This window comes from Peromyscus eremicus, chromosome 19 (assembly GCF_949786415.1).
Source record: "Peromyscus eremicus chromosome 19, PerEre_H2_v1, whole genome shotgun sequence".
Classification (NCBI taxonomy): Eukaryota; Metazoa; Chordata; class Mammalia; order Rodentia; family Cricetidae; genus Peromyscus; species Peromyscus eremicus.
This window is the reverse complement of record NC_081435.1, coordinates 52892671-52909536: the sequence shown is the minus strand read 5'-3', so window position 1 is coordinate 52909536 and position 16866 is coordinate 52892671. Positions and strand designations below refer to the sequence as shown.

The following is a 16866-nucleotide window of genomic DNA, read 5'->3' as shown; positions in this document are numbered from 1 at the left end:
GCAGGCATACACAGAGTGTATATACACACATTCAGGCGAAACAAAAAGACACCTAAAAATAATAAATCTAAGATGTATTTTAAAAGGAGTCCAGTATGGAGAGTTCACTTAGTTAAAATACCTACTGTGTACTTCAGGGAAGGAGGAGGAGGACTCATAAACACGTAGCACACAGTAGCTTTAGTCTTTATTAAGAGGCTGAGTAAGCCAGGGCTGAGGACTCTCACCATTTACATGGAAGAACTAAAGGCTCTGGGCAACAGACCGGCTTCCCCTCCTTCCTCTGCTTCTGTATCTGGGTGTACGTATAGGAAGGTGCGTGTGCACAGGTGTGGGAACGGGTGTGGAAGTCTGAGGTTGCTGTCAGCTGCCTTCCTTGGTTGCTCTCTAACCTAACAAAGATGTGCGCACGTAACAAAGATGTGCACGCGTGTATGCAGGTGTACACGCCCATGTACGTGGAAGTCGGAGAAGACACTGGGTACCCTGCTCATACTCCACCTTACTCATTCGAGAAGATCTTTTCCTGAACCTGGAAGCAGCCTAGCAGTCAGCAAGCTCCAGTGTTCCTTTAGTCTGCCCTCTGTAGCCCTGGGGCTACAGGCGTGCATGTGGCCAAGTCTAGCTTTTCATGTGGGTTCCAGGGATTCAAACTTGGGTCCTCATGCTTGTGCGGCTTATACACTGAGCCATCTCCCCAGCCCAAGAGATTTTCTTATACTTAAAAAAAATTGCCTTTTTAGATTGTTTCCCTCAGAAGCCAGGAACCAATTACATCTGGATGGTGAGGGTTAACTGCAAATCTCATGGATGAAGACCAACCCGGAACTTTCCTGTCCCAGGTTCTGTCATAGTCTACCACACAGCAGGAACAGAAAGGCTCTTATCCTTGGAAAATAGCAACCATTCCCATTTCAAAACAGTGTTAGCGGTTGGGCGAGGTGGTCCACGCTCGCTATCCTAGCACGTGGGAAGTGAGAGCAGGGGATTTTGAGTTCCAGGTTGGCCTGGGTTGTCTAAAAAAAAAAAATACTAGAACCCCCAAAACCAAACTCAACCCAATCCAACTCAACCCTGTCTTCGCACCTCTATAGCATCTTTTAGGAAGGGTGGGCTGTTGAAAAAGGCAGACAGTCCAAAGTTTCATCCCAAACTCAATGCAGACCAAATCATACCATGCTCCCAAAGAGAACAAAATTGCAAAATAAAATGAAACAAAAATCAACCCTCCCTGAGGTTTGTAAAGAATCTACAACAAACAGAAAAACACTTAAAAAAAAAAAAAACAAAAAACTACAGGTTAAATGACTTAGAAAAACTTCCCGTGGTTATTTGTGCCTTTTCCTTCCCCAGGATTCTTAGGGGTTTTGTTCCCATGACTTAGCAGTATGGCTGGGGCTCACTAGTTGCTAGGTTACAAAATAAACGCATGCTGCTTAAATTGGCACCTGCAGTGTTCACCTCTCGCACATGTCCTAGATCAAAAAACTAACTTCCACTAAGGGTTAGTAATTAAAAGCCTTCTTTCACAAGTACTGGTATTGCATGCATGATAATGTGCTTTTCAAATTGCCCTAACATTTAGCCTTTCTAGGGAGTACCAACCAATGGGCCCAGAGAGCCTAGAGGAGACTCACAGGCCTCTCCGTGAACACTGAGAAGGTAAGCAGACATTTCTAGACCATTTCATGCCTCTGAAGTATACTCACAGGAAGAGGGCCCAGGTCATTGGGGTTTAAGGATGCTTTTGACCGCATATGTACTGGAAATTTCAGCCGTGGATCTTCCTGCAGGAAAAAATGTACATGGCAGCTGTTAAGGGGGACTCTCCATGTGCACTCATGGGCACCTTCCCTTCCTCCATGTTCCCAGGCACCTGGAGGGATCCCAGATTTCTGTGTGGTAGAGGAAGCTTGGCTACCACATCTCAGGAAAGGAGAACAAACATTTCAATGAAAGGTTAACTATTTCCCTAAGACTCAGAGAAGGTACAGAGGAGAAAGCAACCTGAATGGAGGGTGCATGGCTGTCCTCCAAAGAAGGAGATAGGGTGAGTGTTCACAGTCTCTAGATACTGACTCTTTGAGAACATATTCCTTAGGACTGGGGTGTCCCCAAATCTTTCTGAATCTGTCTGATCAGACAGTCCATGTGCTATTCCAGGGACAGCCTGCTTCATCATATGAAACCATATGTGTGATAGCAAGCAACTTGAATGAGACTCCTGATTGAGTTCTCACAATTAGGTTTTCATTCATGTCTTAACATAAAACTTGGTAAGAATTTTTCTTTAAAGGATATGCTCCTAAGAGGCCAGAAAAAAAAATCAATGAAAGAGAAATATACACTCTGGCATCTTTGGTCATGGTTTATGGTTTGCAAAAAACAGACATCTCATCTTGCACCATTCCGTGTCTCAGTTTCTTCAGACGAGGAGAACAGTATCAGAGACCCAGCTTCCTAAACTGACTTGCCGGAATTGGGAGGAGTTGCCCTTCACTTACACAGAGCCAATTAGACAGTGATGGGACTTAGAGAATGCACAGCTTTTCAACTCGAAAGATAAGAAAACAAAGCTCAGAATGATGCCCGGTCCACCAGAACAATAACACCATCAACCCGAGGTGAAAAGCAAACCACTGAGACATTTGACAGGAGCTCCGTCTCAAAGTAAACAGGGCTGCGCTGCTGTCAAATTACCAAAAGGTTTCCTGCTTCATCAACTTCCTGAATCAACAGTGAAAGCCAGGGGCGCTGGGTTAGAACAAAGCCAGAGGTTTTTGGAAGTGGCAAGAATATAAAGGAGCACAAACAGTACACTCGGCCTCGTTTTCTGAAAGGGAGAGGAGATTTTAATTGAAGACATAAATCATCATAGCACTTTGTGACGAATGTTGACCCTGAAGCTAATGCATCTTTCAAGAGGCTAAGATGTAGAATTTCCAGTATCCTGTAGCACACTGTAGCACACAGAGTTACGCTAAGATTTAGGATTTTGAGAGGCCAAGAAGCTGATAATCAGGTTATCACTTGGAGATGGTTAAATGGACAGATGATCTACGTGAACTCCACAAAAGATCTAATCACTTAAGTCTTAATTCTGGGCTGGGGCAGGCGATGCCACAGCTGCCAGGGCCCCTTGAAACCCCAAGTAGCCAGTGACCAAGTCAGGTTTACAGAAAGCCTAGGATAGCTATTAGGAGGTGGGGATTCTGGATGCTTTAAGAGGCAAGGCCAGCCATGGAGTGACGTCAGCTGTACAAGACGATGGGCCCTGTGGGCCACAGACAGGTGATGCAGAGAAGGAAAAAGGAGGATATTAAGATGAACGGGAAGTACCAGCTCCGGGGGGAGTGGAAAGGAGCAAGAGTGTTAAACAAGCTCAGCTGTGCAGGGCTGCTACCGCGGCTTTGTATGGAAACCAGACTGTAGAGCGTGGGCAGGCAGGCCCTAGGCCAAGGGCTCCTATTTTATTGGAGTGGCAGTAATCAAAGTAATGGCTGCAGCTGCCAGCAGCCCATCTGTAAGGGACATGTGGTGATAACCACCGAAGCCATTGTCCCTTGGACAACTCGAGGAGGGAGGCATCTCTGTAGCTGATGGGCAAGCGGCATGGCAGCTAAGGTCTGAGCATTCAGGGACGGTATTGAAATAATGGTAAGATGGATTACTAATGACGTCTTCAATGACAGGGACAGAAACCAACCAAGTAGACAAAACGCACTTGGCTGTTCCTCCACTTCCTGTGGGTAGATGAGAGAGAGAGAGAGAATATAAAAGGCCTTTCCTGATTTTAAAAATAGAAATTGGTTAAAAAAAATCCTAAGTGCTTTTTTCCTTTATTCTCAGCAATCACGCCAAGGCTATAGTCAGTTTTGTTACTGTAAACTTGGGTGGCTGTAATTTAACTTAAGGCATAAAGTTGGTGGTTGTAAAAACAGGCTGGTGCTTTGTCCTGTGAAAGGCATCAACATACCAACACACACGCTTTTAGCTGCTCCCTACCAAGGGGGGATGAGAAGGCTGAGGTGAGGTCGCTAGTGACTCCCAGCATGCACTGCTGCTGCTGAGGCCAAAGCCATCCCTTATTATTATTATTATTATTATTATTATTATTATTATTATTATTTTTTAAAACGTGGTCAGATTTAATTCCAGTTAGACTGCTAGTAGACGGCCTTCATCACCTGTGCGTATAAAGGCTGTGCACTGTAGATAGGCTTCTAATGGACTCTCAGTGTACAGAAAGGGGACATTGGCCTGAGCCTTCTCATGCTCCCAGTGAAATTCAAGAACCCACAGCAAAGGATGAAGGGGGAAGAAGTGGTATTTTCACTGTTCCCAGTTTGTCTCATCCGTTGTTTTTCCTTCTGTTACAACACTCAGACCTGAGAAGAGTGTGCTACCCTGCCACCGACCCTCATAATGCCTCCTGCTAACACGCCTGAATGCAGCAAGTGTCTTTTCTGCTCCTGCCTCCTCCCATCCTTTGTCAAGACAGACATGCACTTCTGGATCTGCTTTTCAGGATGAGAATGCCGTATGGGTGTCTCCGTCTGGGTGAGACAGCCCAGCAGTGTCAGCACATCTGCCTGGTGAGGAAGGGAGGTAACCAGGGATTTCCAGTTGTTGCTTAAGAATTTTCTATGGCAGCAGCAACGAAATGTGTAAAATAAATGAAATGTTCAAGTGAGCCAATCAGTCCATAGTAAGAATCCGGGTAAAAAGAGACAACTGGTAATTAAAAGCAGGCTTCATCTGGCACCAGGGCCGGCAATAAATGAGGCCAGTGCTATTTAAAATGAAACCTGCCCAGCTGCACTTACCACTACAGTTGGGGCGTGAAAGGCTGTGAAAAGGTTAGGGGATTTGATTACTAAGCCAGTTCACATTACTAAAATCATAGCTTATGTTGGCAAGCCACAGTGGCTCCATTCACTAATCCTCTGACTTTTATGATATTTATCCCCTATCTCTGGAGCTCCAGTTTCTGGCTAAGGGTCCGGAACCCCAGTAGCGCCACAGAAAATGGGAACACCAGAGGGACAGGCGAGGTTCTGTGTCAGTGACAAAAATGAAAAATTAAAAAGACCCCGAACCAATCTCCACGGTTCTATTTGCCAAAGAGCTGCTCTGTTCTTCTCAGCCCGCAAGCCCGTAATACTATCTTCCGACGCAAAGGTGAGTCAAACAAACCTCCACGTCACGCTACGCCTCAGAAGTAGTTATCAGTTTACCAAATGAATGTCATCAGATCTTGATGGTAAGGCTCTTGGCAGGTAAGTAAATTCCTTTTTAGCAAATCAGGGAAGGGCCCTGAGAATGGTTCTCCCTGTGGGGTGTTTGGAAATTCGGGTGCGCTTCTGATCACTGGTATATCGGGAGGGTGATGGCAGCCATTAGCATTCCGTGGTGGAAGCCAAGGATGTGAAACATCCCACAGAGGAAGACACAGGCCTACCCCATCGGCCAAGAACGCCCTGGTGGGGACATACTGCACCTCCATCCACAGGACACCAGGGAGTGCACTGCCCTCTAGACCGATTCTCAAGGGATTGAATTAACATTACACCACAGACTGAGTGTAAACGATAGCCAGGGTCACCTTGGGCGAAGCCTTTTCCTTAACCTAACACCGCCGTCCCATCGACTGGACAGTCACCACAACCAGACACAAGAATTCAGAGTGTGCACGTGCGCAGCTGATCCAAGACGGAAGAGCGATCCAGGGAAAAATTCCCGTCACTTCCGAGCAAGGAGAACCCCGGAGTCTGCTCTGCACAATCAGATTAGGCAGACAGAAAAATGAGGTTCCTGCCGCATCCAAACCAACCGGAACCAAGAGAAGCGCACCGAGCTGAATTACAGGGCTAGGCACTGTGCGACAGGAATACTGACTTAAAAACAGCAAGCTCTGATTAGGCTGAAGAAACAAAGTCAGAGAGGGACACAGAGACATCCTTTCACCTTGGCTTCATCTCATTTCTCCCAACCCAAGAGCAACGCACGGGCTCTTTCACACATGTGATTTCAGAACACACGAAGGATCGGCATGGCCAGAGAAATCAGTTTTGTCAAAATGTTCACTGGGAAGAACAGTCAGGCTTGAACCCGGTCATATGGGCAATCTTTTAATCCGTGAAAAAAGGAAAGAAAAATGCAGCACAGAGATATAAAATGCTGGTCTGAAATGGCCACTAGAACGAAAAGAACTCCTCTTGTAAGGAAGGGGTGTGTATATGGCAAAGAGAGAGAGGGAAACCTTTAGCTTTAAATATTACCTGATTCCTAATACAATTCCTAATAGCATGAGATGAAGTCAAAAGACTAGCAATGTGACGTCCACCTTCGCCCCCCCGCAAAATGGAACAAATTATTAAAACCAGAGCTTTCCAGGACTGCCAAGCTGGTACAGCACCCCAGTGGCGAGCATCTGCGTCTATAGCCACCGCGGCCACCAGCCCGTTAGGACCCTGGCCTCAGAGCTGGTGATGGAACGCCTTTACAAGGACTGTGAGTAGTACCGAGTCAGAAAAGGAAGGAATTAACCGGAGCTCATGGAAAAAAAAAACGGAGCCAGAGAAAAGCAGCAGCCTTACCCATGTTGTAGTCTTTGTGTTATGGTCAATGAAGAAGGGTCGGCCGTTTGGAGCTATCCTCATCTCCCAGCCTGGCGGCAGGAAGCTCTGTGTGACTTTGTGTTGTGGTTTGGGGGAGTTGTAAGGTGACGGCTGAGGGGACTGTGGGTTGGAAAGGGTATCTTTCACAGCGCGGCGTATGGGTGAGTCCTTGGCACCCTAAGGGACAATAATGAGTGTTAGAACTCCTCTTCACCACGTGCCAATCCAACACGTCACAATGCGCAGCTGGTACCGCAGAAAGCTCTTCCTCGGAGACCGATGAGGGAGAGGCTCCCCCTGGCCCCATTTCTCCATCTACTTTCAAACCAACCTAAATTTACACCTTTCTATTGGTTAGAGATGCAACAATATCAAGGATGAATAGTCGCCATTCTTTGCCAACCAATCATGCCTGCCCAAAATACCGTTTTTTTTTTAAGGGTGGAGATTTCAGAACAAGCAAGAGGAACCTCCGCTCTCAAAGAGCCCATCGTCTAGCGAACATGGAGGCAGCCACCTGGAGTGACAGTTGTGACCCCACATTCGCACCAGCCCAGAAGCGCTCTTATCCACTCCCACTGCGTAGGAGGAGCTTGCCTCAGGGCACTTTAATGTATCCGTTCACTCCCGAGCTTTTCGGAGTCTCTGCCATTTGGGAGGTTCAGGGCTGCCACTAAAACACAACCAGACAGAGTGTACAAGCAGATGTCCAGCAATGACTTCAGAGATGGAAAATGCACATTAGAAACACGTACCCACACCACGAAGGACCCTACATTCAAAGACAATGTGAACAAAGCCGTAACTAGGTCATACGACTCAACAGAAGCGTCGCTGTCTGGAAGAGTTATGAGCTCGGATGAGGTGACAGGCAAGAGGGAGCAAACACAACAGGAATGATACAAGTTCAGCAGAGAAGAGCACCAGCCACCACACACTGGTGCCAGCCACATGAGAAGGAAGATTATGACGGAGTCTGGAATGTTAGCCGGGCAAGACACAGAGGCAATGTGGGGCAGTCCCACAGAGCAGCCATCACCGCCAACACGGGACGACTGCTCAGTGTGGAGCTGCCTGAGAAATGAAGTCCAGGGCAGCGCGAGGAGAGAATGAAGAGAAGCCACGGCACAGAGGTGACCCCGGTTGCACGAGGCGGCCTTCTCACCTCCAGCGGGGCAGATAAAGTTACTGTCGGCGAGCTGAGGCTACGGGGCCGGCGGATCTGAGGCTCGACTAGGTGGTTGTTACTGTTTGTGGCTGATCCGGAGGCACCATCTTCTGCAAGCTATTTTGGAGGCAAACACAAGTTAGCTTTGTCTGAGGATCTCCCTGTGTGTGATCAGGAGCATGAACTCCCCCAACACCACCACACACACAGCAGCCATAATAAGAGGTCTAGTCTATTTAAAACATGGAGGAAATAATTAAGCCTAACACTGGGGGCAAAGATAGGGAGACACATTCAAGAGAAAATGAATCACTGGCCAGTATACAACTAGCCTTGGGGGACAAAAGGGATGCGGGGGTGGGGAAGGGAGCTAGCTACAGTCACAGGCTCACTTTCTGAAAGTATATTTCATGTCACATTTAAATAAACGTATCCAAGGACCAAAGTCTTCCTCAGGCAAATATTCTACTGCGAGTAACACATGTCTTTGGTGAGAACATGCCTTTTAAACACAGGCCCCCTCACAACAGGACATGAACATCATCAGGTCAGGATGCCGGTCATTACACCTTGGCTGCTGAGGCCCTTGAGCCTGGGTTGTTGGATGGTGATCTGCATACCTGCATTATTGGCCGAGTCCACGTTGTGGTTCGATTGTTATGATTGACATAGTATGTACGTCCCTTAGCATCCTTTCTTTCTTCCCAGCCTGAAGGGAGGCCCGGCGTGGTATGTACATAGGCCACTGATGGCTGTTTGTGCAAGAAATCGTTATTATTTAACAACTAGAATTTGTTTTCTGACCAGTTTAATAAAGTAACATACACCTAGAAATTATATTTCTCTGGGCAAGATAAGTTAATGCTGTTTGTACAGGAAAAAACAAAAACAAAAACAGCCAAACAAAAAAAACAAAACAAAACCCACAACCCACATACAAAGAGTTATCTGGAAGTCAGAGACTTCACAGAGAGCTTCAACTCTCCTGTGAGATGGCAGCAATCCACATTCTTACAAAACTGGCTCTCAGACCCTGAGGTCTTAAATACAATCATCACTAAGGTGTCTGTAGAGAAAGAGGATGTACCCTAACCTGGTCCATCTAGTTCACTGCTAAACCACATAGCTTGAGAGAGAATTTCAAGCTGCCCAGATGCTTATGCCCACAAGAAGAATGCTCTAGACACGTCTACCCTGCTGGCTACCCACAGACACTGAGTACGTAGTTCTTCCCGGGTCCCAGTGTACACAAACTTCCAGGGCAAATGATATTACACAGAGACTTTCCTCTTTGACTTGCATGTGTGTATGGGGACATAATCTCAAGGAACCTATCATGTCTATGGAGCCTTACACCAGGGGTTCTGTTTATATCAGTGATGTCCAGTTTAGACTAATTGGATAGTGCAAATTCCACCTTTCTTTCTTTCTTTTTTTTTTTTTTTGAGACAGGGTTTCACTATGTAGCCTTGAGGCCTACAACTCACTATGTCAACCAAGCTGGCCTTGAACTCATAGAAAGCCTGCTCCTGCCTCCCCAGTGCTGGGATTAAAGGCGTGTGCTACCACACTCAGCATGAATTTCTTCTTTTTTATATAAAGAATTACCTGGCACTTCGGCTTGTGTAAGAAGCAGCCTGAGAAATACAACCTGGGTGAAAGGGTATTAGAATACAGAGGATGGGTGAGTGCCTGACAGCAAAGGGATGCCCAGGGCCAGCACCAGCCTCGGAATGCTTGCACACACGGTGCTGTGTCATGCATCTGTGCTGGGGAAGCAGTGCTCTAGGGGAGGGGCTCGGGAAGACAGTACCTACCAGGGCCACCAAGACTTCTGGGAAGTGGAGGAACAGAAGCCCTGTTGCTCTGACTGCTGCCTTCCCCACTGGGGTCGCTGTGGATGATTGATTGATAAATAAAACACTGATTGGCCAGTAGCCAGGCAGGAAGTATAGGCGGGACTAGTAGAGAGGAGAATTGAGAGAACAGGAAGGCGGAGGGGGGGAGACACCAGCCTGCCGTCTAGGGAGCATCATGTAGAGGCAGTAGGTAAAGCCACGGAACAGGTGGCGACATATAGATTAACAGAAATGGGCTGAGTATAAGAGTAAGAGCTAGACAATGGTAGGCCTGAGCTAGTGGCCAAGCAGTTTAAATAATATAAGTGTCTGTGGTTTATTTTATAAGTGGGCTAAGGGACTGCCGGGGTTTGGCAGGACCCAGAGAGAAAAACTCCAGCTACAGGGGTCTTCTCCCACCAGCCCTTTAAGTAACTCAACAGGTGCTGCTTTCTTGGCATTAGGCTGACCATGTGACTCTTCTCTTACTGTGCCTTTTTTTCTGTCCTGCCCTAGCTTCCCTGCTTACTTCGAATGGCTCTGGTGAAGGTCACAGCCGCAGAGTCCTCAGTGGACCTGGGGCCCTAAATCAGAGGAAGCAAGACCATGTATACTGAAGTTACTAAGGTCTGCAGCTGAAGAGGCAGGCTCTTCTGTCTGCTTCCCATAGTACACTCAACACAGTACTGCTCAACAGTACACTCCAGAAAAATGAATTTGAAAATGAACTGAGGAGCAGCTGAGTCAGTGGTTATTTCTAAACCATGTTTATCAGGCAAGGAGAGAGTGTAAGGAATCTTCCCGCAAAGAGATGCAGCAAATATCTCCTTGACATTTTCCCAGACGAATCCTAAAGGAGAAGGGAATTCCAAGAACAACTCACTCCACAGCATCCTGTATCCAGGAGCAAGACAACCACCCACTGAGGGATGTCAGGCTCTATGAGCATGAAAGACAGACCAAGTGGTACACGGCCTCAATACAGGATGCCAGCAACAAAGCTCTACCTCCCTTCCAGGACTTTCACCTACACTGGCCAAAAGTCTAATGTACTGTCAGCTAAGCAAATAGTTAATACTTTGGCAAAAAACCACTTTGACTCATTATGGCTTACATGACCCAAACTGGTTTAACCACATGGTCTATTAAATGGCACTGTTACTTTTCTCCTTTCTTGATGAATTATGTTTTGGGGAGAGGCAGTTTGCTATGTCCTCAGAAAATTCATTTCCAGAAACATTAAGACTTTAGCCAACAAATAGTGATGACGTTCCTGGAACAGATACTCTCGGAGCCACTGACAAACTGAACGACTGGGATGTTTCCCAATCTCAGAACTGAACTGTCAGCTGCAAGAACTTCCTGCACTCAGACTCCACGCACAGACCCACAGTTAACAGGACCAGTCAGTTTACAAAGCCAGGAGGATGGCAGACAGAACACCGTATTTGTCTAAGATGATCATTCTTCTTTCTACTGGGAATTGAACGGGCAACTGGTGATGTAGTCACATCTATGCAAGTTGCTGCTTTTAAAATATTTCTTCATAGTGTCCTCTCTAAATGAGCATGTAGAACAACTTGTACTGATGATTCCATTTGTGACTAAAACACAGCCATCCAGGACACATAACCAGCAATGACAAGACTCGGCTTCTCCAGACAGTTCTGTGCAAGAGGCCCAGGCTTGGAGCTGAAAGATTACACATTTACTACTATATGTGAATAACAGTATGCTTCAGACTACCTCAAGAAACAAGTTGGGCAATCCAAACATAAGCTGAACTTAACATTTCTGTTTTCATCCATAGACCAAATATACTGCTGAGCTTTATGAGTCCAAATCGGCATTCACTACAGTTTCACTAACTACAATGGAGAACCAGATTATGTTTAAACTGAGAAAATTTGACCATCCTTTGACACTGACCACCATGGGTTCTCCATGACTCACCCAGACCCTGCCACAGTGCTATCTCAGGATATTTTTAGAATCTCTTCAGTGAAGATCAAAGGACTCTTTTGCTCTATTTGAAAGGGAGAGCCCTGGTGCAGCCTGTAAGAAAGTGACACTTGTGTCCAGGCTTTTGCCATAAATCAAAGGGCCATGAGTCCTTGGATGAGGACCAGTGCTTCTCCACAGTGTAGGGAGAAGTTTTCCATAGAGGGACGATTACCACAACACAGTGGAGGTGGGAATGCCCTTCAGCATGGGAAAAGAGTATAAACTGTGGTGCATTTCCATCACTGAATAGTAAATGATTCTTAACATAGCCAAGAAAAATCAACGTAAGTTAAAAATAGTTTGCTGAGCATTATGTATGCAACATCATGCTGGTTTCTCCCCCCCACAATGAAACAAAACAGAGCCAGGGTGTGTGTGTGTGTGTGTGTGTGTGTGTGTGTGTGTGTGTGTGTGAGAGAGAGAGAGAGAGAGAGAGAGAGAGAGAGAGAGAGAGAGAGAGAGAGAGAGAGCGAGAGAGAGAGAGAGAGAGAGCGCAGCACATGCATGCTTGGAAGAGTACAGGGAGGAAGGAGGTGACATTCTAGGAAGTTTCTCCCTGGCATATGCATCATAGAGGAGTTCAGAGGGGAAAACCATGCTAGGAGACAGAACAGAAAACAGACAGGAAGGGAAGTGGACTTGGTCCTTTCAAACTTATCTAAGTACTGAGAGAGCATGGCACATCAGGGTGGGAGGATCCTTTAGGAACGACCACTGCCAAGTCTTTATAAGTAAGAGACCAAACCCAACCCATGTTTTAATTCACGGATGGAGGAGAACACAGGCAAGAAAAGTGCAGTCCCAGAGCCACATGGGTCTTGCCGATGGACGTTTGTCCTGTCAGTTATCTTTCTACTATAGTCTGGCTCAACAGCAACTCAGTTTGCTCCGCCATTGGCTGTCATTAGTTATCCTAACACTCTAAAGCTATAAGCAGGCTGCAAATCCAATTCAATGTAAAAACGGATGCCACCTTAAGAGGATGCTTATGGGTATAACGAAACAAAACCATCCCATGGAACGGTCTGCCTTGCAGCCTCACTACTCTCAGAGAAAACCACCAGCATGTAGTAGTGTGGACTTCTTTGGAGTCTGCTGGAGGTGGAGCCTGGCTCTCCGGTACATGACTGTTGTTAGGTAAGCCACCGAAGCTTAGCAATCTTACATCGTGCTCACTGCACTGGTGGCCCATATGAGTTTCCTTTGGGTAACACTTCAGGAAATCAGCTATTGTGTGTGTCAAGTTCTTCACAAATCCTAAGTACCCACAGCACATGCAACAAAGGTAAAACAATACAGACAGCTCTTCAGTCACCTAAGCTCCAGTCATCAAATACGGGCTTGCCCGACTGCAAGGCCCAGGTGGGACACATCGAAAACAACTAGTCAAATTGAAGTGACATATGAGCATACATACTATTAATCAAAATAAGGAAATGATAACAACAACAGTAGACACTTGCATTGAAATCTCCTAATTGCTCCCTGCCTGGAAATCGTAAAAACACTTGTCCATCCCTGTGAGTCAAACTCCTTGTGGCAGAGAGAAGTTATCGGTTATGATGGAGATCCAGAAAATCTGGTCCCGTTTAAAAAAAAAAAAAAATGTGGTGTGGGAAATGGGAGTGCCCAGCCTCTGGCACACCTGGACCCACACGTCCAGCCCTGAACGATTCCTCTGGCTTCTCTAGCTTAACCCGAGCATGCGGGCAGCAAGAGAGAGCTCATTGGAACAAAGACACTGGCGAAACTGTATTTGAAATGCTCGGATGCCAGGACACTTAGGCAGGCTCGACTGTGCTCTGATAGAATTACAAAGGATTAACCATGACTCCGTTTTGCCCAGTGCCTTTGAAGAACCCAACATGAGAAGTTTAAGGTGAGGAACACACACGTGTCTCTGTACCACAGAGACACTGATCTTATTTTGAGAACGGGAGGGAGCATATTCACCATAATCAAAGTGATAAACTACCCCACAGTCCTTCACCATTAGGGTTCCGTAACTGTGACATTACCATGGATTCTTCACCACCCGTGACAGTTGACGAACGCGCTCGCCTAGTTGGGGTGCTGGGCTGTTAAATGATAACGTACATCAGTAACATGTATGTGGGGGACCACCCCCTGCTTAGTGAATCAGGAATCACAGCCGTGGCAGGCGACGTGAGATCAGGATCCTTAATATCCACCTTGTCCAAACGAAGCTGAACACACACCAATGACCAGCAGCAAAAAGAGCGTAGCACATACTCTCTCTGTACCACCACATCACCCCCAAGAAACTCAGGCTGCACCTTCGTTAGGGGCAACTAACAGCCACTTCAAATGGGATAGTTTGCGCTCCACAGTCCAAAACTTAGATTCTTTTATCTGCCACTCTTCGAGAGGCCACTGGTGGTCAGTCAGTGTACAGCATCTCATGGACAAGGAGAGAAGGTGGAGTCACGGTTTCCAGGCAAAGAAGCTCCGTGGCAAATAAAATTGACACTGATTTCGAAGAGGAGAGCGAGCGCCATTAATTTTTACAGGAAAATCAGAGAATCATTAGGGCGAGAAGGGTCCCTGCCGGTTCATCACAGTCTGTGGTTCTGCTTTGGGAGGTCTGTACTGAATCCACCTCAGCTTGGTCTTTAGCCAGCTCTCCCAGTGGACTCCACAGCCCGATTTATTATTCTGGCTGGCACACCATGACTTCATTTTGTAACTATAAAGTATTAACGTCCTCTGAAGTCAGGTAAAAATGTATACAGCGAGGAAGATGGTTTCAGAAATTTCAAATCTGTTGCCTGTCTTCAAGTTCATACGCAAGGACTCGCAGGTCATTAAAAAGGGTTTGTAGCAATTAAAAAAAAATGGGCATGGTGGTTCATGCCTGCAATCTCAGCACTCAGGAAGGAAAAGCAGGAGACTGTTGCAAGCTGGAGGCTAGCCTGGAGTATATAATGAAGAGCTCCAGGCTGGCCTCGGTCATAGATCAAGACTCTGTCTTAACTTCCACTTCCCCCACAAACCCACAAAATCCAAACAAAATAAAAGGTCAAGGTCAAACATCAAACTGAACATTTAAAACCACACAATATTTTTACCTCCCAGAGAAGAAACACAGTTTTGTCAATTCTTTTTTTTTTTTTTTTTGGTGAGGCAATGCTCATCTGCCCTCCAATTTGATATTTACTCTATTGGAATCAAACACCCCTCTATCATGCCCATGTGTGCGCGGACTTATCACAGCTGTAGGAAAGAGGGAGCTGATTTTTCATTCACGGAGTTGCCTTTGCAGTTAGCCCAGGCGCTCTAGGTAGTGGACAAAATTGGCTTGTCTTGCTGGAAGAGTTCTTCCTGACCAGTGAGTTTGCGGAGTTCAGATACCGGGACCACAGCTATAGCTGCTGAATGGACCACACAGTCTCAGTCATACGAGCCTGTCAGAAATGTATACCTTGGAGTGAAAAACCAAAGCAAGTTTTTTTTAGCATTTTGGAAGCTTGGTTGGCAGTTAGGGTTCTGGGTTGGAAAGACAAGATCCCTGCACAATGTACTCAGAAAATTTCAAATGTTCTGCTTTACAGGGTGAATGGATCTGCACAGGAAGAACTCTTTCTCAGCAGCCCTGGGGATTTGAAATCAAAGCTGAAAAGCCAGCTGAGGACTGGAAACTAGTGTTTATTACCGGGGGTAGGTGAGCCTGCTCAGCAACCGTGTCTGTAACGCTGCAGGACCGAAGCCTCGAAGAGGGCTCTCTCTGCTGCAGAGGGAGGGAAAGACAAACAGGGTTAGGAGGAATCTCCGCAGAACCAGTTCACTTACACATGCACTGCCCTCTGACCTCAGGAGGTAATCAAACACCATATCCTTCAGGGCAACGGACAGTAGTCCTTGCAGAACTCTGTTTCAATCCTCAGTGTTTTCCAGCAGACCAGACTTACAGATCAAAGGAGACCGGGACTACGGGAAGGGAAAAGAGACAGGTCCCCACCACATTCGAGAGTAACAGGAGGTCAGCAGTCTTGTACACTACCTGGGACGCCAGCTCTGGACAAATTCTCAAGTGCCCAGGACAGAGAAGAGGGAGGGAAGAGCGACACGTGGCTCTTGAGCAGCTACCAGGACTGTGCACAGTGAGCTAGCGGAACTGCACGGCCATCTGCACTCAGACATCACCCCCTGCTCCCTAGGAAGGGTTGGGGGCTCACATTTAGCTTCCAAGCGGGACTTCAGTACAGACCAGGAGTGGAGCAGAGACGTGAGGCAAATCCAAAGACAGTCTCGTGGGTCACACATAACGTTCCTCTCACTTAATTGAACCCTTATGTGGTTAAACAAAGCCTCATAGGACAAAGATCCGAGAACGTCACAGGTAGAAGCCACAGGTTCCTTATGGTACAGCTTGTAGCATGTGTGACTTTTTAATATTTTACAGTAACAAATGATAAGTTAAAGCTAGCTGAAGCTCTGGGGTGGAAACAGGGACTACCTGCGCCTACCCACACTGGGCAGTGTAAAGGAGTCATTCCTTAGCAAAAAGCTCAGCCCGCTGCCCTTGAATACAGAGTAGCCTTGATCATCAGCATTGGAGGAAGATCCCTAAGGATATGCTATCATACTTGGATCTTCGGGCTATGCCACGCTTCTGGAAGCACTAAATACAAGAGTTCCCTACTCTAATTGTGACAAATGCTAATTTACAGCAACATAGAAAACTAGGAATTTTTTCCACATGGTTTATATAAATGGTACATAGCTGCTATAATTTCAGCAATTCTTTCTTTGATGCATTTTAAATACATGGCTTTGTGGCTTATGCTGTTTCCATAGCAACAGTTTTACCAATTCAAATAGCTCATATATGCAACCTCCTTTCTATCCACTTAGTACTAAATTTTCATCTCAGTGGTATTTCTCCTTCTGAAAAACATTCACAGAATTTTAATGTGAAAGCACATTCAGAAGAAATCACTGCAACTCATGCAGCAGAGGCCAACAGTTTCTTTTAAAAGGAGAACACCGTAACTGAAGGGCTAATAATTTTGTACTTAGTGGCTTTTATGTTTTATGCGGCCCTCCTATCATTTACATTCAGTAGGCTCATAAAAACGACTATCATATGAGAATGCCATTTCCAACATAGTGACTATCACCATTTCTCCAGCACATCTGTAGCTCCAGTGGTTTGAGAAACACAGTGTGTGCATTTAGTCTCGATTCTGTACGCACACAAGAATGGTTCATGGGC

General features: G+C 46.3%; 1 protein-coding gene across 5 annotated transcripts in view; it reads right to left on the bottom strand.

Moving 5' to 3' along the window:
• Nucleotides 1-16866, bottom strand: part of Nedd4l (NEDD4 like E3 ubiquitin protein ligase) — a 338079-nt gene that overhangs the window by 37085 nt on the left and 284128 nt on the right. For 4 of the 5 annotated variants that reach the window (XM_059246793.1, XM_059246796.1, XM_059246797.1 and 1 more), the window contains 6 exons: nt 15304-15378; nt 13649-13708; nt 8409-8540; nt 7786-7905; nt 6600-6797; nt 1710-1787 (listed from right to left, as the gene is read on the bottom strand). In XM_059246793.1, the coding sequence (XP_059102776.1) occupies nt 1710-1787; nt 6600-6797; nt 7786-7905; nt 8409-8540; nt 13649-13708; nt 15304-15378 (663 nt within the window). The remainder of the gene's footprint in view (nt 1-1709; nt 1788-6599; nt 6798-7785; nt 7906-8408; nt 8541-13648; nt 13709-15303; nt 15379-16866) is intronic. The other variant, XM_059246794.1, reaches the window with a different exon arrangement.